Consider the following 21,088-nt stretch of genomic DNA (forward strand, 5'->3'; position numbering starts at 1 on the left):
CTTTCTTTCTTTCTTTCTTTCTTTCTTTCTTTCTTTTTTTTTTTTTTTTAACAGGAACTGGCTATTTGGTGTAGCAAGCACAAGAGTTCCATAACAATACAAGGCTACTTTTTGGCACAACACTGAAACAACAGAGTATAACTTTTTGTTTTCAATTAAAAAGCAAAACAAAAAAACTGTCTTTATTGTTCTGTATGAGGGAAAAGTCATCTTTGTAGGTAACTGTGACATTTTATATAAAAAAAAAATTAAATCAACTGGATGTATCAGGTACAATAATCGAAATAAAGTGAATAAAATTAATGAATTATGCTATTTAATAAATAAATAAATAAATAAATAAATAAATAAATAAATAATACGGTTACTTTAAAATAAAAGATTGGGAACTGATTTCCACACCTCCTCGCGCTGTGTGAACGACGTGCTGACGTCACGGTCGTGCGTCGCTGTGGAGGAATGTGCGGAAAGTTGTGTTCACTTTTCTCCGTGCGCTGTTCGTCGAAGGGAGAAAGAAAAACTACAAACAGAAGCAGAAGTCCAGGAAAAGTTTCGTAGAGTTCGGACGTGAGGAACCGGTGAGTGTCCAGGCTGCAGGGCGGGAAGTGTCGGGCTGAAAGCGCATCTGTGCGGGGTTTTTGTCGGAGCGGAGCGGCTGCAAAGTTGAAGTCAGTTTGGGAAAATGGAGGCGGTGAGGCGGTGAAGAAGGCGCTGTCCGGGGCTGATCAGGACCATGGCTAACACTCTAACACATCGACCCACACTTTCCCCACATTCTCCCGGCTGCCAGCTGCAGATTCGCCGCTGAAAAACAGCTGGAAAAGCTCCTGTAACACTTTAGACCGACTCCGAAGTGCCGCAGTAAAATGTCGCTGTTTGATTCGACTTGTGCGCTTCCGCAAACGAAGTTTGGTGAAACTCCGTAAGGATCTGAAATGGTGGCTGTAAATTACAACGGCAGCTTTACAGCTACCATTTTTACACGAGTAAAATATAATCTCATGGGTTCAAGTTAAAAGTGATTTAATCAAACGTCTCAGGAAAAAAAATCGTGAGTGAGATTTTTTTTTCTACAGAAAATAGTTCCTGATGTTGTTAGTCCCCAGACATCCTAAATCTGGGCAGATTGTTGGACTTTCACTTTTTAATCCTTCACTTAAAACCTCCTTCTTTTGTCCACTCTGACCTTATTTAACTTGATCCAAATCAGCTGAACAAGTTTACTTCCACCACTGCTAATTCGATGTCGACAGATTTATGGAGGTATTTGTGTTTTTATGTGGCAGAGTTTTAGGTTTTTTTCACTTCTGTTTTTCCACCATAAATTCGGCTTATTTTCTGCTGAATAACTTTGACCTTTAGTTGGTGAGATGTGGGGTTTAAGTAGCTGCCAGGCGGCCTCCTTCCCCGCGGGATGGTCCTCTAAACTTGGTGTTTTTCCAGAGGGACTTCTGTGTGGCGCTGTCGACTGAGCCGTGGTGCTGCTTTCAAAATGGCCGACAAAGCGATGCAGTGAAAGTTTTCAGTTGTTATTTCGGCATCTTTACTGCAGGATGTTTATTCTGAGAGGAAGGAAAATTACCCTGTAATGACTTCCTCTTTTTTTATAATAGGCAAATTCATCTCCCGGGAGGCTCATTAATTAGTAATAAGCGCTAATATTTAAAATTGGTAAATTAAAAAGACCTAAGCCGCAAGTGACCAAGCTATTTAAGCGACTAACATGACCAACGAATCGCTTTTTTACTATGAAAAATATTTTAAACAAAATAAAATAAAATGAAGTCCCATTTTTTTTATTTATTTTTTTTACAATAAGTTAAAAACACACATTGTATCAGTAAAATGTATCATACAGTCCAAGTATTACAAATATTTTTAAAAAGTTTTAGTAATACTAGGAAAAGAATACATTTTTTAAAAGTTAAGACAAACACTGTTTCTGTGACACATTTTATTCCACGTAGGAGTACGCTGTGCAAATGCACTGCGTAAATTGTGAGTAAGAAAAATTTACACACAAGCCAGTGATTTATCAGTAATTTTATACCTGACTGTGTTCGTACTCTACCCTCAAACTTAGATGTAACAGCATGAGAACAAATAGTGGCCCTTTTCTTAGGAAAAAGCACAAGTCTTTAAATAGAAAACTGCTGTTAATAACAATAATAAAACTATTGTCGTTATTATTGCCCTTTGGTCATCATCTACAGTTTGCAAAAATCACCCAAACAAACCATAATGTCTCAGTCATCCAGGTCATGTTAGCCTAGGAAGATTTATAAGAAGGCAAGTGGACTTATTTAAATTTCTTGAAAACGTTTCACGTCTCATCCAAGAGTTTCTTTAGTTCTAAAGCCAAAGTGAAAGTGATCAAGTGGAACCTCGCTTCCCCCCCCCCCCTTTTTTTTTTTCTTGCCTTAGCGACGCAGGTTTCTCTCTTAAAACATCGTCACCACTTCTGCTTCAACTGGAGGTAAACTAGAGGAGTGATAGAGAAGTAGTGGCAGTATGCAGATTGCACAAGCCTGCTGGTTCAGAATGAGTCTGATTTAGTAACATGCGAAAACAAGCCGGTCCACATGTTTTGTAGATTATTTTTTTGCACAGGGTAGGAACGGTTCCACTCAAATATTCAGAAATGAGGGCCATGAGCTTGTGTGGATTTGCAGATTTGCATTTATCTGTAATTATGGACATTATTAAGTAGATTGTGCTCAAATCCTACATGAGAAAAACTGTTATCTGTGGTCCGTCTTAGGCAGAGAGGATTTAGAACTCTTCATGTTCAGTGTTACACATAAGTTAAAGGAAAAAATAACCAGAAACATATATGTGGTTATGATTCTGAGGTCGCAGTTATTAAAAATATTCCTCCCGTGTCGTTGTCCCTGCAGCTTTCCGTGTGTCTAGGTGAAGCGCTGAATTCCACATGGCAGTTCAGCCTGTGTTCTCACTCGATATGTTCCCCGTGGGTGTTCCTCTGATGGAGGATGGGCAGAATCTCAGCGACATGCCCAGGAACACGCTGCCCGCCCCTCAGTTGGTGATGCTGGCAAACGTGGCAGCGGTGACAGCCGGGGAGAGCAGCGGTGGCTGTGATGGTGAGAAGGAGATGATGGAGCTGAAGACCGTGGGAGGCAGCTACTCGGACAGCGAGGACGAGAGTGTGGTCAGGTGAGGAAGTGAGAACGAGTCCGACCTCGGCTTGACCCCCATATTAACCAAGGGAAACTTTAAACAAACATTGGAACTATTTTTTAACTCATGGGTTGTTTGCTATTCCTGGAAACATCCAGCTGTTTCTATATTTGCCATTAAGAGAAAAAACCTTCAGCGACAGCTCCTCTGAATGGCAGAAATCATAATCACACTTTTTTTCTGTTGAGATTGCATTTGGTCAAACATGATTACACACACAGGGTTCCCGCAGGTCATTAAAAAGTCTGGATTTAAAATGAAGGAAGCTAAGATCTATAAATGTTTTATGTTTCCCTGTGAAGTTGCAAAAGGCGTTACATATTCCAGTTGAGGACAGCCCGTGAAGCTCCCATGTGCTCCCAGTTCAGAAGCGAGTTATCTGCCTTTTTTGCTGTCATGAAGAATGAGTTGTTGCTTTTGTAGTCATTTTCCCTTTCCAGCAGCACTTAGTGTGGGTAGTTTGGTTTGATTTCAGCTTAACTGTGAGTGCGTATTGCGAGGAATTCCCTCGTTTGTGCAAAGGATGCCCACAGCAGGCAAAATATTTTAAAGCATGCTCTAGATTTTCTGATTGAGATATTACTGATAATAAAAGAAAGACCTGCTCTATAGAACCTGATAGTAATATTGCAGATACCTGTTTCATCTGGCCACTAACTCACCTGTGTGTGCGATCAGGTATGGCTACGAGAACCAGAATCAGAGAGATGCCGGTATTGAGAAGTATCCCGAGACTCTGGGCCCAGGTATCCGTGCTGTGGTTGTTGGAAACAGGACAGAGGAGAATGAGAACAAGGATGAGGAAGACAAAGCTGAAGATCTGTCCTGCCCGCCTCAGCCCTGCTCCTCCTCCGCCACCACCACTAAAACACCACCTCCCCAGGGTGCCAAACGCAAAGAGACCCCGCCTGCTGTGACGGAGAGCATGAAGAAGAAGAAACCGTTCCTCTGCAAACCATGTCACTTCCAGGCGGAAAATGAGCAGGAGTTTGTGGATCATCTAAGCACCCACAGTATCAGCAAGATGATGGTGGTGAACCGGGTGGAGGGGAGGAGCAAGACCAAGGCAAAGGAGGCGGAAGCACCCGAGGACCCGGCAGGTGGTGAGGCCGAGAGCGGCGGGGAGGTGGCAGCCAATGCAGATGACATCAAAGGGCTGATCAGGTGCGAGCGCTGCGGCTACAACACCAACCGATACGACCACTATATCGCCCACCTGAAACACCACAACAAGGAGGGTGAAGACCACAGGTAAGACCTGCACTTGTGCACTGACACACACACTTTGCCTCCATATACCAGCATTTTGCAGGAAAATTAATGACCAGTTGTTTTACCGACCTGAGTAACGAGTGTGTGCTGCCGCTGTGTCTCTGCAGGGTGTTTAAGTGTACTCTGTGTCCATACACCACCGTCAGTCAGTACCACTGGAGGAAACATCTAAGGAATCACTTCCCCAGCAAACTGCACACCTGCAGCCAGTGCTCCTACTTCTCTGACCGCAAGAGCAACTATATCCAACACATTCGGACTCACACTGGTACGACGACCCTCTGCGTTTCTGTCTTTTGCCTGTCTGAAGTCTTTTAGGCACTAAAAGTGTCTGTATGTAGGTAGTCGTGGGACCTCAGTGTTATTTTCTGTCTATTTCAGGTGTTCGCCCATTCCAGTGTCCATACTGCGACTACTCAAGCTCACAGAAGACCCACCTGACCCGACACATGAGGACTCACTCAGGTAAAACTAACTGTAGAGGCTAATAAATCAGTCGGAGAGTTGAATAGTAAACTGTTAAATCAGTTGTACAACACTGCTCGATGTTTCTCTTAGCCAGCCAGAGTGAGTGGTTTGCTCTCTTTGTTTGGCACTTGTTCCAGGATTAAGCAGATGGCGTAAAGACCCGGGCAGTTTGTCAGGGCAGTAGTAGTAGTTAGGGCTGCACGATTTTGCATAAAATGAGAATCATGATTTTTTGGCTTAGAATTGAGATCACGATTCTCTCACGATTTTCTTTTCCAGTATAAATATTTATTGCACTTATTAACTGCACATCAACTTCGTAACAGTTGAGACTGAACATAAAAACAATAAATAAACATAAAAACAACAAATGTCTCACGTTTTGTTGTTGCTGCAAAATGTTGTACTGCTTGAAATTCCGTCTCCACCGTTGCTCGACGCTGCGTGTATAGAGCAGGTAGTGCAACGATAGAAAAATAGTTGCGGGACGGCACTGTGTAGCGTTTGTCTAGGGTGTTGATCATTTTCCTAAATCCCTCGTTTTGCACAGTGTTGATGTGCCATATCTTTGGTCAGGTGATAAGTGATAGCCTCCATAATTTCTTTGAGTTCGACGTGTATAGGGAAGCGCTGTATAAGGTTCCCGTTATTGGTGTTTGGGTGGTTGACCGGAACGGATTTTCTCCTGTCACTTTCTTGTCATCCCTGACGTGCTCTCCGTTGTTTTTTCCCTGCTAACTTTAGCATCACACGGCACAGCTTCTGTATCACGTGGTATAAGGCTCCGCCCTTGTCATTTGTTGAGCAGGAAGAGTGAGCGCTTGTTTTCATGCAGAGTGCGTCCCGGATCAAAATGCGGTACAATCGTCGTCGTCTTTTTTTTTTTTTTTTTTTTTTTTAAATCGTTGTCATTTGGAAATGAGATCGCACATAAGTATGAATCGAGATCGCGATTTTCTAACGATTAATCGTGCAGCCCTAGTAGTAGTAGTTTCTTGTCCCTTGAAAGCAGGATTGTCCCATATTTATAAAATACGGCCGAGTTTGACACCCTTGGTCTAGATTCTGAAATGTACCTTTCTTTCTTATCTAGCTCATAGTTGAATATTCAAGACCCGAGAGTAAAATTGTTAAAGTATTAGTATTACAGTAGTTTTAGTGCTCACACTGCTGTACTTTAGTAGATGTAGCATGGTGATATTAGTGATATATGATAGGACTAAGTAGAATTAATATCACTGATGTTTTCGCTCTGTTTTTGTTCCTCTGACTCACTCTGAACATTTCTGTTTGTGTTGCTCTCACTGAAGCTGTCGCTGTTGGACTAACATGGTAACAGCAGAACTATATGCTACCACCTCCTGTGTTGTGTTGTGTTGCTCTGTGGGGCATTCACACCGAAGAGCAGATGAATCTGAAAACATATCAGCGGGGTCAGAAAACGGCCTCTGATTAAGTGGTTTCAGTTTTATCTGCTCTTCTGTGATCCTCAAACTCCTGCATGAACGATCCTGTTTCAGTTTTTTGGCTTCCATCGAATACACGAATAAACCTGAATGATTTGAAAGTAATAATTTTGCAGATTTTACTAAACAAGATACAATTTATAGATTTGCTGAGAAAAGGTTAAATAAAAACTCCACCTATAAAAAGCAAAAAGCACATTAACAGCAATTTGACCAATCTCCACGTAACCAAATTCTGTGAGGAGGGTAGGATGGTAAAGTTTTGTTGGTTTGGTCAGCAGTAATTGCCCTCCCTCACACCGTTGGATAAATGTTTGGTCTATGGGCTCCAGCTGGAGACCGTTCAACTTCAGCAGTGATGATCTTTGGCCTGAAAGGTGGCCACTTTAAACCGAAGTTGATGTTTGGAAGCTAGTTTGCTCGATTTCACCATGGAGCTCATTCAAAAAACAGCAGCCACAATGGGAAGTTGTCCACAGGTGCACAAGGAGATTACTTTGAACTAGAGATGAGTCAGACTTGTGCATGGTGTGTTTTTTGTTCTTTATGGTTAAGAAAGGGACCTCAGGGTTGTGAATACAGACATATAGCAGTTACAGACAAACATAAGGAATCAGTCTACTGACGTATATAGATCCTCAAGTATCAGACTCACCTGCTGCATGAAGCTTTTCTATATCCTACTGCCTTCACTGCAAGGGTGTAACACCTCACTTTCTTGTGTGCAGGTGAGCGTCCTTTCAAGTGCGAGAGCTGTACCTACCTGGCAGCCAACCAACACGAGGTGACTCGACATGCTCGACAGGTCCACAATGGTCCCAAACCTCTTTCCTGCCCCTACTGTGAGTACAAGACCGCTGATCGCAGCAACTACAAGAAGCATGTTGAACTCCACCTCAATCCTCGGCAGTTTCTCTGTCCCCTCTGCAAGTATGCTGCCTCCAAGAAATGCAACCTGCAGTATCACATCAAGTCTAGGCACTCTGGCTGCAATGTTGCCCTGGATGTTTCCAAAGTCAAGCTGCGAGTCAAGAAACCAGGTCCCGAGAGTGCAGAGGAAAAGTCAGACTCTGGAGCAAATAAGCTTGATGATTCATCCAGCATTGAGGAAGACCTGGACATGGACAACGGGGAGGAGGAGTCGAGTCCTATCAATCTGTCAATCAGAAAGAACACTCGGCCCAGCACTGGCCAATCGGTACAGACCGAAACACCTGGCAAGGTTCAGAAGAAATCAACCATCACATCTGAGAAACTGCCAAAAGCGAAGGACAAAGTGGAACCAGAGAAAAAGATCACAAGACAGAAGAAGGTCGAGAAGGTCACTGAGAGTCCGGTGGAGAACGCATCTGTTAAAGAAATACAGATGGAGACAGAAAGTTTAGAGAACAAAGTGAAGAGACGAGCCAAGAAGCTTGCAACAGAGAAAGTAGCTGTTCAGAACCAAGCAGAAGCACGCATAACCCAGAAAGACCCAGCAGAGAGAGAGAAATCTGACCAACAAAGGCCAGAGGAGGCAAGATCAGCCAGGCAGAAGCTGCACAAAGAGGAACAAAAAGGGATGCCTGAGAAAGAGAAAGAAAATCAGAAGAATGACAGCAAAAATGCCAGCAAAGCCAGAAAGTCTGGAACAAAGAAGTCTGAGAAGACTGCAGAGCACGTCAAACAAGCTCCACAGAAACACAAGTGTCCAGAGAAAGGTCAGAAGGAAAAGGTAGTCAAGGAAAAGGCATTAAAGAGGAGAGCTGTGGAGGCTTTAGATCTTTCCAGCAAGCCCTGCACTCCATCCAAGACCAGGAGGGTGAAAGCCTCAGCTGTGGAGGATGTTCAGTCTAAACCTGCCTCACAAAACACCAGTAAGGTTACTGAGTCCAGTCTGACAGCACACAAGTCCAATGGGGCAATACCAGCAAAGCAGAAGAAGACGAGGAGCTCCAACAAGAAAGCCCCCACCCCTCAGCCTGCTGTGGAGCCAGCAGAGGGTCGAGCAACTTCAATCAACAGTCCATGCTCAGAGGCTCAGAAAGTTTCTTCTCATCTGGACAACTCAAAGGAAACCGCTCACAGCGACCCAACAGAACACATCCCTGCAGCAAGAACCACCGCAAGTACACATGCTCCACCAGAGCCAGAAAAGACTCCAAACAAACACTCTAAGAAGACGGACATTTCACCCACCTGCAGCTCCGGTGAGGACACGCCTTCTCCTGCTGAAGAACAACCTGCGCCAACATTCCTAAAACCCAAGTCACCACCTTCTCTGGTGCTCCCTGGGCAGCGAAGCAAACCCACCGAGCCCGAGGATGACGAGGGCATCCACAGCAGCCACGAAGGAGGGAGTGACATCAGCGACAGCGCCTCCGAGGGCAGCGACGACTCCGGCCTCAATGGCAACGGCGCCGGGTCGACTAAGATGTCCAATGACCCAGAAACACCCACTGATGAGATCCCAACTCCTACTGAGCTAAAGAGTCACATGTGCATCTTTTGCGACCGCACGTTCCCCCTGGAGGTGGAGTATCGGCGCCACTTGAACCGCCACCTGGTGAACGTCTACTACATGGACAGCAGTTCCCAGAAATGAGGAGTTGTATCCAGCACACTGTGCATCTTTAGGACCCGTCTCTGCTTTAAAGTGCAGACACTCCAGTTGTGTGAAATAAGACTGCACAAACGTATAAACTGAACAAATGTCTCATCATTTGGTGTCCGAGCACCAACTCTTTAAATTTAGCAGCTGATTCTATTCAGTTATCACCAGATTTGCTCTTGTTTTGCTGATTTGAAGACTTCCAGGATTCTGGAAGGTCTTCCAGAATCCGCCTCCTCCTGTGGAGTCCTGGAAGAGGCGTCGGGGGCTATGTTAGGTGCTCAGACCCTTTTGAACTTTTACATGCTGGTCTGGTCTGGTCTGTAGGGTCAGTTTGAGCCGACACACTGGCTTTTCTCTCTCTCAGATCATGTCCACCTCAACTCTGCTGTTGCACATACAATGAATTTTAACATCATATCAATTTTCATGACCTCCACAGAACATCTGGAGACCTTTTTAAACCTGTCAGTGTCGTGAAGTCTCCATGTAGGGAAAAAAAGAAAGATTTTCTAGTGTAAAAGTGGAATTTTTTCCCCCCTTTTTTTTTTTTTTAAAGAAAAAACATTCAGTGCCTTTGACAATCAGCTGTTGAAATGTTGCGCTTTTCTTCTCATTTGTTTTTATATTTGTCGTCTGAAGGTTCAAGTCTGCAGAAAAATGCTTTTCTCCTTTGGTGTGTTCAAACAAAACCTGAAGCAGAGTCGCTGGATTGTTTTTGGACCTTTTCACAATCACATATATTAATAGCCAGTGGGATGACTGCTTCTTAATAAACCTCACCAATACCTGGAGTCATGTAACATTCAAATGAAGTCCTAAGATTACTCTCCTTATCATTTAGCAGCTGGCTTTTCCTCCATTTCTGGCTTGAAGTAAATGGACAGTCTGCAGGAAAATCGACACAGCTCAAAGCAAATCTGTTGAATTTGTGTTCAGTTCTTCACAACCTTTTCCAAACTTTGTTTGTAATCACGCTGCACTTAAACTTCACTTTGCATTTGGTCTGAATATGCTATTTTTGTGTTAGGGACTAGTGTTAGGGCTACTTTATGGAAAAGATTGATTAAAACCAAACTAAATAGTAAGTCTACTTAAAATAACCAGATTTTTGAAAGGATGAAAACCTGCTCACACAATTATTTTGTGCTTCCACAAAAAAAGTGTGTGTGTGTGTGTGTGTGTTGAGCAGGCTTCAAACCACATAGCACCTGAGCCCCACGCCTTCAGGATCAAACACTTTAAGTGTCTCACCGTTTCCTGTGGTGGCCTCTCACTATTGTGACCACTGATGTTCTTGCATCTGTGCATTAGCAGCTATTTGAGTCTGCTCAAATGTGCCTAACTGGAATAGCTGAATTCCGGATACTTTTCACCAGACTGTGCAAATTTGTCAGCACAGCCCATATTATAGAGGCGCCAACAGGAAGATGAATTTTATTCTCAAAATTCCCTTTTCCCCTTAGTGTGGCCCTGGTACCAGTTTGTGAATGCTTTGATTAAAGATCTGGTTATTACACCAGCTGTAGTAAAACATTAAATTCCATTAATGGTTAGGGGTTGGGGGGTTATTTTTCATTTAGTGGAGACGCCAAAGTGTTTTCTTTCCAACTGTACAGAGTGATCGTCATCCGAGGACTGTTATTATTACAGAGGCTTATTACTATCAAATGAAAACGACATCATGTGTATGAGTTACTGCTTGTAAAGGTTTGTGTCAGCAGCAGCTTGTGTAGTTTCTGTAACTTAACGATAAGGATGGTGTTATTTGATCTTTTCTGTAATTAAGCCCATTGGGGCTCATCGAGTCTTCCAGAGCAAGCACTGCCCTCAGTGCTTGCTCTCAGGCATCTCTAAGCCTAACTGAACTGTGACAGAAAGGTGAAAATGATCTTTTTAAAGAAAGGAACAAAATTTATTTGGGGCTGCGTTCAGAGGACACTACATTTACGTGAGCCAAAAAGTCCGTCCCGAAACCGCTTTTGTTGCTAATTCACACTGCGATCAGAAGGTTCTTCCTGCTTCTACAGACTTTGTATTTTAGTTTCCGTCTTGAAGCCTCAACTTGAGCACCTTGGCCTCCACCATGCCCCATGTACAGCTTAATATCAGAGTAACTGAGTGATGAAAATGATCAGATAATATTACACCAACTTTATCGTTTACAAAGGTTTGCAGCCTGTTTAACAAGATGAAACGTCTTCTCCTGTCAGGTTTAAATCAAATTAGAAATGTTTGTCTAACTGTCTGATGTTATTGTGAGTAGCTTGAGTGCGCTCTTCAGCTAAAAACTAACCGATTAAAGCTTTAATCTGTAACGTACTTTCTTCTGCTTTTTTGTAAATAAAGATTTCCAAACACTATCAGCAACTTCAGCATCTGTCTGCCCGTTTTTAATAAAGTTGGAACATATTCAGAATTAACCGGAGCTCGGAGTCTATTAAAAGCCTCATTATTTCTAAAAATCAGACTTCAAAGAAAATCTGGTGTGACTTTAAATATTTACAACATTTAAAATATCACACATGGATGTGTTTTTGCACAGAATGGAATCAAAGCATCACGACCAGCTAACACCAAAACCCCCCAAATTAACAGTTTTCCCAACAGATTTTTGTGAACACGAGTTTAAATAGTAAAAAGATTTAATGTGAGGGTATTTCCACCTAGACCTCTGATTTTACACCTTACATTTAAAACAAATTAAATTTTATTTATATAGTGCCAAATCACAACAACAAGCATAAAGACCCTGCAATAACAGCGAGATAACCCCAACAATCAAATGACCCCTTATGAGCAAGCACTTGGTGACAGTGGAAAGGAAAAACTCCCCTTTACCAGGAATAGACCTTTAGCAGAACTGGCTCAGGGAAAATTAGTATACAACTTAATGAAATACAAAGTCTAATGTCACTTATGAGCAACATCAATAAAATAAACCATTTCAAAGAAGACGCTCTGAAAATAACAAAACAAATGATGAACACTGTCCAGGAGGTTAAAGTCTACCAGAAAGAGTGAAAGAAACAGGAGTTTCTCGGGGGAAACAAGTGAATTATTTAAGAACCACAAATAAAGAGGTGAGGAAACGGCACTGGAGGCCCAGTTTGTGAGGACGTTGGTTTAAAAGTGTGAATTTAATTTTATTTCGATAGTATAACTTCGTATTTATTGTGGCTGAATTTCAGCCTGTCACTGTCAGAACATTAAGACACAGCTGTATAAACGCCATTGACGATAACAGTATGAAATATGTATATTTATTTAACAAAACGACACACATCCTCCAACAAAGCCAAATTGATCCAGAATCACATTCCTTGAGGTCAGAGGTCAGTTCTTCTAGATGTGGAGCTACAACCACCTGCAGAGAGTCTTGGTGGTGAGAGCGCCTCCTCCACATCCTCTACCCTTGGCTCAGTTCTTCTTCTTCTTCCTCTTCACCTGCAGCCTCTCGGTTCCAGTGGCCGACAGTCCGCTGTGCAGCAGACCCACGGCTTTCATTGGTTTGTATGCAGCAGACTTGCGGATACGTTCTCCTTTCAGAGAGATGACGTGAGGAAGCAGCGACGGCGTCCTCAAACCGAAGCCTGCAGCTTGCGGCCCGTGAACTCTCAACAGCAGCTGATCGCCCTCCACTGCTGTCACAGCCACCCAGCCTGCAGAGAGACAGTGCGAGAGATGGGCAGGTGAGGCAGGTGAGACACTGAAGGTGCTGCAGGTGATGTTTATGAATTTACCTGCAGATGACAGTTTGATGTCAGCAGCAGCCTCCAGGTAACCCCGACCCTCCAAACTGAACTCCTGAGGAACCAATGCAGGAAACTCCTTCATGCGCTCCGAGCCTCCGACAGGCACCTGAACGCAGCACGCACACAAGCATTAATAATCACAAGCACTCGAAAGCAGCACTGTGCAGGGCTCATGCAACTCACCCCCAGCAGCACGTGTCCACCGTGTTTCTCATAAATGCTGTCGGCTTTTTCCAGGCTAGTGATGTGAACCGGCACCCGATCGGAGGCCACGACAGAAAACCAGCAGGACTTTTCTCCCTGTGGAGGACAGCGCAGATCAGCAGCTTATCAATCACTTATTAGTCGCTCAGAAGCACCAAAGAGCTCATTTCTATTTGTGGCAGCAGCTGCTTCAGGAACATCCACATGTTCAAGTACCAGTGGTGCCGTTTCAGAGCCCAGGCTTACGTCCATGTGCCACTGTGATATTTGTAATCCTTAAACATCTCCAATCATGAATGTATCAATTTATTTAACAACATCTGGGTTAATTTAAACAGATACTGGCTCGTTGGTGTGGTCAGGATAACAGAAACTTGAAGTGTTCTTTGTTCAAAGTGGAATTATTGTAAAGACTTCAAAGGAAAAAAAAGATTTAGGTTGACAAGTTTGAAATTTATTTTGGATTTTTCCCTTTAATTTTTTCCCCAGCCAACTGTGACATTCACACCCACAGGTACAGGTGACCACACCTGTACTCATTAATAAATAAATGACTGAAGAATACGTTCAGTGGCCTCTCCAGCAAGCCTCATCCCGCTGTTGGACTCTGATCCAAAAGTATTCCTTGTTCTGCCTTGCCCTACCCCCTCCCCCAAACTTCGAGGACTACAGTCACTAGCTCATCCACCTCAGTGGAGATGGAGTCCGCTCTCACTGGTGCTGCTCCTCCACTCTGACTAACAGCTTGCCTCTCTTGCTCTTTTTCACTCTTCGCCACAGTAGTTGGATTTCAGTTCTTTTGTTCAGCTTCTTCTTCTCACCTGCAGGAAGTCGATCCTGGCCAGAGCTCCCACAAACAGACTCGTGCCGGGCTTCAGAACGAACGTTCGCGGGACAATGGCCTGGGTGGGAACTACCAACCTCACTTCCTGTTCATGCAGCAGGTTTAGAATCTGAGAAAGAGAGAGGAAAAGAAAGATTTGTGAACATCCAATGTCAGGAACACACTGAGGAGAAGTCTATTCAGTGGAGCAGTGCCCCTTGCTGTGTGGAGGCTGGCATTTACAGTTAACATGTAAAATCAGAGCTTCTGCCACTGATTTATAGTTAATGAAAGTGTAAGGGTGACTCCAGAGATATTTGCTTAGAGAATGAACTCAGGTGACTACAATAATTGGGACGAAGGGTAGCCAATCATAAGAAAGTCTTCTTAAAGGACTAGCTCCAAGCCTGAAGATTAAAATGAGCCTCACATCAAGCTCCTTCATGATTCCCGGCGTGTCGTACAGCCAGTGGGCGTCTTTTAGCTCGTTGTGACTCAGCTCCTCAGTTGACCTGCTGGCAGCTGGAAGGCAACGTCACACAGAGGTCAAAGGTCAAATCAGCAGTGTAGTAAAACTCTATGAGACTTGTAATAATTTATGAGCATCACAACTGGAGGCTTAGATGGGAGAGAACATTAATGGAGTCTCCTGTGGAGTAAGTAAATATCAGTCTGAATACAGGAAGAAGGTAAAGCATGTTACAGCAAGATAACCACTAATTAAAGCTTCAATAATGATCACTTAAACATTTTTGGATTCTCATAAAATGCTTTCGACAGATTCCTGCATCAGTTCGCCCACCTGTCGTGGTCTCCTCGCCATCTTCGTTTTCTCCAAATGCCAGGCTGTCAGGATCAAACTGGATCTCATTCGGTCTGAATCCTTCAACCCGGAATGTTCTGCCAATGCGACCTGAAGAGATAAACACATGTTCAGACAGGAAGCACCTCCTCGTCTTTCCTGCTCCTTCACCACTTACCCACTAAGTATCCCTGCTTGCTGAAGTACTGCAGCCTTTTTAGCTCTTCTGGCAACAGCTCGCTCTCCTTTTGCTGCGACGCCTCCTTCAGTCGCTCCTGACGCCTGAACATCCTGTACGGAGTTGGGTTGATGATGGGGAACTTCAGCAGGTTCAGAGTCGTCCCTGAATGCACCACAGCAGGAGGAAACAGTCACATGATGATGGGAAACTCAACAGTTTAACCAAGAGACAAGAATATCAGAAATAATTGAAGAGGAGAAGAATTAAATCATTAAAACAGTATTTAGAGATATATATATATATATATATATATATATATATATATATATATATATATATATATATATATATATATATATATATATATATATATATATATTTTTTTTTTTTTTTTTTTATTGCCAAATGTCTTAAAATAAAAATAGACTCTCTGACACCATCTCTCGTGGGGGCAGCTGTCATTAGTAACTGTTAACTAAGCTCCTTTAAATTATTCTACGGGAAAACAGGAAACTCAAAAGAATAAATATGATCGGAATAGATTTAACTAAAAATCTAAAACCAGTAGCATTTGTCTTGAATGTATCGCTGACAGATTTGTTTGTGACAGAATTTTTTTCAACCCGAATTAAGAAGCAGCCACTTCAAATTCATAAACATCTCCCATCATGCTCTGGGACTTCTCTGTATCTGGATGAAAACAAAGATACGATAAATTGGGGAAAATGTACATGGAGTCTGGTGCAGACCTGGCCACGGTGAGATGGTAGCCTTGTGAATGACATTTGAGGCTCTGGACTTGCAGTAGTCGGACTCCAGGAGCGTGTTGAAGAGCGTCGACTTCCCGGCATTGGCGCTGCCCACCAGGTACACATCACCTTTGTACTTCCAGGACCGCTGCAGACTGGAGATCAGCTCCTCTATGCCGTACCCAGTCTTAGCACTGATCAGGTGGACGTCGGTCACCTGATCGCCAAAGCCGGCTTCCTTGCAGTACTGAGAGAGCTGCCGCTTGAGTCGCTGCAGGTAGTTCGGCGAGTCTCCGGGCAGCAGGTCGATCTTGTTGCCAAGAACAACGATGTATTTGTTGCGTCCCACCAGCTCAGGCAGGTCGGGGATGATGGAGTCCGGCACGTCGAGTAGGTCGACGATGAGCAGCACCAGAGCCTTGTGCGGGCGGATCTGCCGCACCACGTCCCGGTACTGGTCTTTGGGCATTTGCAGGTTCAGGGCCTTGTGGTGGTGGGTGAGCAGGTGGCAGCGCTGACAGGTGGCGCCGCTCAGACGACCCTCCTGGACCAGCACCTTGTATTTCTCACTGGGCAGGTAGCCAGGGACAGCGGCGGCGGCGCAGTGCAGCATGGCGCCGCAGCCTGAGCAGCACGTGTCGCTGACCGGCTCGTCCACGTCGGGGGTGCCGTAGATCTTGTGCTCGCCTTTCCCCACAGCCGCCTTCTTTTTCTTCTTTGCAGCCACAATGCTCTCGTCCAACGGGAAGTCCACATCATGGAACTGGATCAGGGAGTCCAGCTTTGCCTGCGGCTCCTTCAGGACGCCATGCCTCAACAGCTGCAGCTGACGCTCGAGAGACCTCAGGTGTTTCTGCGGGGACAACTGAGTATCGACCAATGATCCGGGCGCAGCAGCGGAGGAGGAGGAGGAAGTGGTGGCACTCAGTTGATGGAGGAGCTCTTTCTCCTCCTGACTGGAGTCCTCATCTGCATCTGAACCAGGAGAGAAGAAGATAGACTCATGACACCTTTGCAGACACCTGTCCTCTGAAGCTGGAATTGGGGCTTTAAGGCTCGGTTTTCAGTGATTGCACACCTAACCTGCTCCAGAGCAGCTTATGTTACAGAACCACCACCAACCAATCATTCCACTAAAAAATAGCATTGCCACTCCTGGAAGATCCCGCAGACCTCAATGTGCAGACAGCAGGAGGGTCTAAAGCTTTTAAAGAGTATTCAAAGCATTATTAAGAGATTCTTAGTAGTACCCGTCTGTTCCTGTTGATCATATGAACATAGCAGAAGACAGACAAGTAATGCTATGCTAATACCTTTACTGATCCAGCAGAAATAATAATAATAATAAATGAGAAAAAACTATTCCCGGAGAGTTCAACTTTCCAGTTAAGGTTGAACTGTCAGCTGGTGCTTGATTTTAGTGTTTCTCTTTGATAAACCGATATATCTCCATATTAAACACATATACAGAGATACACATAAACAGAGATATCTCCACATTAAACTGTTGCAGAACAGCTAACCACCTGCTGGGCTGAACCTGTTCTTATCCCTGTAGCACCTGCGCGCTCACCTGTGCAGTCCAGAAACACGAACTGCTCCTCCAGGTTCGGGTCTACGGTGCAGGTCCGGACCCCGGGCCGGCTCAGACCGCGACCCCCCGCGGCCCCAGAGCCCCTCTGCGCTCCCGCGGCAGAAGAACACGCGCTCCTCCACAGGTGGCGGCGGACGCACACCTGCAGGATCGTTAGCATCCCGACTGCCGCACGCGCACTCAGCACACGCGGAGGAGCCGACCTCTCTGCTTCAACTTCCTCCTGTGGACGTGACGTAAAGCTAGTGGTTTGTTTTTGTTCCGGTTTAATAAAAAATAATAATTTACTTAACATTTACTTTATTTTTTTTAAGCAATCAAAAATCAAACACTGCGCGTGAGATAGTGATAATAAAGTAATTCATAAATTCAGCCAAATGGAAAACGTTTTAAAAGTCGTGACGTCATAATGTCCTGCTATCTGAGACGTTAAGACAGGAGAGCTCACTCCGCCTTAAATTTAGACGCACAACTTTAAAAAACAAAAAGCAAAAACAAAGTGTTTACAGATTGGCCTTAATTAATTTGCTTATTTTATTCTTTAGCACAGACAATTCACAATAAATATTTGTCACCAGATAGTATTTAAGTCTTATTTGTGTCTTTACTCGTTAGGTGGAGAAGCCTGGAGGCAGCTAGCAGCTACAACCAAGTTACCTATGTGTTATTGATTGCTGTGGATGTAAAATCCCTCATCGTGTCTCCACGTACATTGAAAAGGTACTGTCATGCGTGGTTGGAGCCTTCTGAGTAACTCATTCAATGACCCCAGCTGGTGGTAAAGTAGGTGGTGGTGCAGCTGGATTGGAGCAGGGACTGGGTGCATCAGTCCAATCAGACACAGGGATAGTAAGGGGGCAGGTAAGAAAGAAGAGACATCAGGCAGAGTCAGTGCCAGTGTCAAGGGACTGACCAGTAGAATTTAAAAAAAAAAAAAAAAAAAACCCTGATAGGAATCATCTCATTGAGAGGGAGCGGAAGGAAGTACTAAGGAGTGAGACCTCACGCTCATAGAGGATCTGCACACGTCCTGCCTGACTTTCTTTCTGCAGTTCCACTCGTTTCGGACACTTTCTCAACATGTTGAAGCTGAGCTGCTCTCTGAGGTCCGCCGCGCTACTCCTCAGACCCGCTGCTGCTGCTCAGGTGAGTCCAGCTGCAGCCCAGAACCAGCCCAGCAGGTCAGTGCACCGAATCTGCACCTTGACCCTGACAGTGCACGCACGTCCGAGCTGGAACATGTAAACTTTAACCTGTGCACACGCACATTCCTGCTCTAGACTTCATGTTTGTGAGCTCCGTGTGTGACCTGCTGAGCTTTGATCTGGGTCAAAGATCACAAGTTTAAAATTAACCAGCAGCAGAAAAGCAGTGGGTTCACGTGAATACGCACACGAGTACACACGGAGACACAAACAGAGCCTGCTCTGTGGTCCACGGTCACGTATCCCTCAGCTGCAGTGTTTTAAGGAGCCCAGCAGGTGGCAGCAGGATACAACTAAAACCGTTTCCATGACGACAGTTTTGTGTTGATTTTTATCAGGGTCTGTCCTCCCATGCTGGGTTCTGGATGTTCCTCTAACACTGGTCATATCTCTAACACAGATTAAAGGGCTCACATGCCCCCAATACAGACTTATAAACAGATTGTTTTGAGTTTTTTAATGTGGGACCCAAAAAGGCATGGGAGAAGGGGAGTGGTTAAATAAGAAACATCTCTGACAAATTAAAAACAAAAAAAACAAACAAACAAATGACTTCCTGCTACCTTAAACATGCTTTAGCAGTTCTGGTTGTGGTTCTGGTTCCAGCCTTAGATGGTTCGTTATGCTGAAAAACTGCATCTCACAGAGGAGTTAGTGATATTAGGTAAACAGAAATAATTTCATGACCCTCAACCCCAATTTTATTTAGATAAAGGACAGTCTGATGGTACACACTCATTTGCTTATTTATTATAAAATTACCCATTCACACTGTTAATCTTCATCCTGTCAGTTTATGAGGGAGTATAGCCCTGTACACACTTCTGTACACTTCTTTCAGCAGTCACATCATCAGTGATGTTTCCTGAAGTCATCCGGTGTTTCAGTCCTGTGACATCAGATGTCCTCGTTCAGGTGACCCAGCCAATGGCGATCGGTCCCTGACTTGTGCCCCAGCAGCATTGGCCCATGATTCAGACCTTTTGATCCAAATGTGTTTCTTTGTTTGCTGATTGGCTTGCGTGTTCTTGTTGCTGTATCATACAAACGCTGATTTTAGGACAACAGAAACCAGAATGTGTTTTGAGTATCGATGAACTCCATGCTCCTTCTTTTCTGTCAGAGTGAGACCTCTGCACTCCTCCCTCCTCTCTGCAGCCACGTGCGCACTTCGGCACCGGTCCCCAGCAGAAACACAGAACCTTCTATGAGTTCCGCACCTACTGCATCCTCCCGGATCAGAATGCCGCCTTCCTCAAGCTGACCAATGAGAAGATCCACCTGCGCACTGCCCACTCCGAGCTGGTCGGCTACTGGAGCGTTGAGTACGGTGGCCTGAACAAGGCCTTCCACATATGGAAGTATGGTGAGGACCTGTTTCTTCTTCTCTCACACAATATGAAGGTGTTTCTTCTTCATGGGGCTTTTAAAAGGTAACGGGTCCCTACCCACTCCTCAGACAGTTACGCCCAGCGGGCAGAGGTCCGGGCGACGCTCGCTCAGGATCCCGCCTGGGTGTCAGAGTACCTCTCCAAGGCCTTACCAATGCTGACGTCACAGGACAACGAAGTCACCTATATGGTTCCTTGGAGCCGCCTGCAAAGTCCGCTGCAAGAGGGTGGTAAGCCCCGCCCTCTGTGTTTCACGTGTCAGTGACATCATCCCCAGCTGGTCAACACTCACCTGTTTTGTTTGTTTGTTTCAGGTGTGTACGAGCTGGTTTCTTTCCAGATGCGTCCTGGTGGACCAGCAGTTTGGGGAAAGGCCTTCCAGGCCGCTATCAATGCCCATGATGCACCTGGGTACGGCAAGCTGATAGGAGCTTTCCACTGCGAGTTTGGACTGCAAAATAGAGGTATTGAGGTGACGATGTCACTGTGAGTGATCATGGGACTGTGAGTGGTTGACAATGTCACTGTGTGCATCTCGTCAGTTCACGCCCTCTGGTGGTTCGAGAGCCCCGACCATAGAGCTGAAATCCGACACACAGCTCACCATGATGCCAGAGTGGTGGCTGCAGGTGAGACTCCGCCCATCATGACATCGCACACTGACAAAAATCCCTCATACATTAATCAATAATCGATAATCTGTGTCTTTCAGTGAGAAACAACATCGTCAATCTGGACTCTCAGAGGAACCAGCTCATGTTGCCGTGTCCTTTCTCGCCTCTGAAGTAACTTCCTGTCCTGATGCCCGCCTCTCACCCAGAACAAAGTTTAGCATGCAAACCTGATCTTTAGTTTGACCTACTTGGGCCTCTGTAGACACAGACGTGCTCAGCAGCAAGTGTTGGCGACAGCTAAAAGGTGGGCGGGGCTTATCTTTGCTTTAGGTTAACTGACTGGCTGCTTTAAAGTTTCAAAGTGTGAAAATAAACTGTCACGTGCCTCTCAGACTCTGTGGACTGTTTTTCCGCTCATGGATGGAATTATTTTCCACAAAGCTGGGACTAAAAAATATTTAAATAAAGGAGATGATTTACACGTCATTTCACGCCTGTTATCCGATAACATCTGGAGCAGTTTACACATTCACCTAACAGGTGAAAGGTCCCTCATTTGGCTCAGAGAGTGGTTGCATCAGGCATGTGTGGAGCTACCTGCTGTGAATAAAGGAGCAGCCCAAAGTAGCTTTATATATGATAATATCTGGTACAAAGACAACATATAAAAAGGCTGAAAACTGAGAAGCAAGTAGAGCTGGGTTAAAATCTGGAGCTTTTTAATGTAATTTTGATCGTGTTGTTTTCTGAGAAAACTTAAATTTTATCCAAAA

The 21,088-nt window shown here is 44.6% G+C and overlaps 3 protein-coding genes across 3 annotated transcripts; 2 read left to right on the plus strand and 1 right to left on the minus strand.

The window, feature by feature from the left end:
• Positions 1 to 423: 423 nt before the first annotated feature.
• On the plus strand, positions 424 to 11,360 carry rest (RE1-silencing transcription factor). Its single transcript, XM_004571150.3, has 6 exons — positions 424 to 578; positions 2,898 to 3,177; positions 3,880 to 4,452; positions 4,581 to 4,741; positions 4,855 to 4,938; positions 7,136 to 11,360. Exons 2-6 carry the CDS (start codon positions 2,933 to 2,935, stop codon positions 8,989 to 8,991), a joined length of 2,919 nt encoding a protein of 972 aa, XP_004571207.3. The 5' UTR covers positions 424 to 578; positions 2,898 to 2,932; the 3' UTR covers positions 8,992 to 11,360.
• Positions 11,361 to 12,231: 871 nt separating this feature from the next.
• Positions 12,232 to 17,831, minus strand: noa1 (nitric oxide associated 1). The gene is made up of 10 exons (XM_004571151.5): positions 17,763 to 17,831; positions 17,085 to 17,328; positions 15,512 to 16,486; positions 14,760 to 14,924; positions 14,582 to 14,692; positions 14,210 to 14,301; positions 13,778 to 13,909; positions 12,936 to 13,052; positions 12,741 to 12,858; positions 12,232 to 12,659 (listed from the first exon to the last, which is right to left on the minus strand). The coding sequence occupies exons 2-10, from the start codon at positions 17,263 to 17,265 to the stop codon at positions 12,418 to 12,420; spliced, it is 2,133 nt and encodes a 710-aa protein (XP_004571208.2). The 5' UTR covers positions 17,266 to 17,328; positions 17,763 to 17,831; the 3' UTR covers positions 12,232 to 12,417.
• A 180-nt stretch (positions 17,832 to 18,011) lies between these two features.
• nipsnap3a (nipsnap homolog 3A (C. elegans)) lies at positions 18,012 to 20,706 on the plus strand. The gene is made up of 6 exons (XM_004571153.4): positions 18,012 to 18,251; positions 19,469 to 19,676; positions 19,770 to 19,931; positions 20,016 to 20,165; positions 20,244 to 20,330; positions 20,414 to 20,706. Exons 1-6 carry the CDS (start codon positions 18,186 to 18,188, stop codon positions 20,488 to 20,490), a joined length of 750 nt encoding a protein of 249 aa, XP_004571210.1. The 5' UTR covers positions 18,012 to 18,185; the 3' UTR covers positions 20,491 to 20,706.
• The last annotated feature ends 382 nt before the right edge of the window (positions 20,707 to 21,088 follow it).

This window comes from Maylandia zebra, linkage group LG2, assembly GCF_041146795.1.
Source record: "Maylandia zebra isolate NMK-2024a linkage group LG2, Mzebra_GT3a, whole genome shotgun sequence".
Taxonomy (NCBI): Eukaryota; Metazoa; Chordata; class Actinopteri; order Cichliformes; family Cichlidae; genus Maylandia; species Maylandia zebra.

Bases quoted from the DNA above. Each gene is read 5' to 3' on its own strand.
- nipsnap3a (XM_004571153.4), top strand. From the start codon at position 18,186: ATGTTGAAGCTGAGCTGCTCTCTGAGGTCCGCCGCGCTACTCCTCAGA. The intron at 19,932-20,015 runs GTAAGCCCCGCC...TGTTTGTTTCAG, and splicing joins AAGTCCGCTGCAAGAGGGTG to GTGTGTACGAGCTGGTTTCT. The intron at 20,166-20,243 runs GTATTGAGGTGA...GCATCTCGTCAG, and splicing joins GTTTGGACTGCAAAATAGAG to TTCACGCCCTCTGGTGGTTC.
- noa1 (XM_004571151.5), bottom strand. From the start codon at position 17,265: ATGCTAACGATCCTGCAGGTGTGCGTCCGCCGCCACCTGTGGAGGAGC. The intron at 14,302-14,581 runs GTGGGCGAACTG...GTTGCCTTCCAG, and splicing joins TGGCGAGGAGACCACGACAG to CTGCCAGCAGGTCAACTGAG. The intron at 12,660-12,740 runs GTAAATTCATAA...GTCTCTCTGCAG, and splicing joins CATCAAACTGTCATCTGCAG to GCTGGGTGGCTGTGACAGCA.
- rest (XM_004571150.3), top strand. From the start codon at position 2,933: ATGGCAGTTCAGCCTGTGTTCTCACTCGATATGTTCCCCGTGGGTGTT. The intron at 3,178-3,879 runs GTGAGGAAGTGA...GTGTGCGATCAG, and splicing joins GAGGACGAGAGTGTGGTCAG to GTATGGCTACGAGAACCAGA. The intron at 4,453-4,580 runs GTAAGACCTGCA...GTGTCTCTGCAG, and splicing joins AAGGAGGGTGAAGACCACAG to GGTGTTTAAGTGTACTCTGT.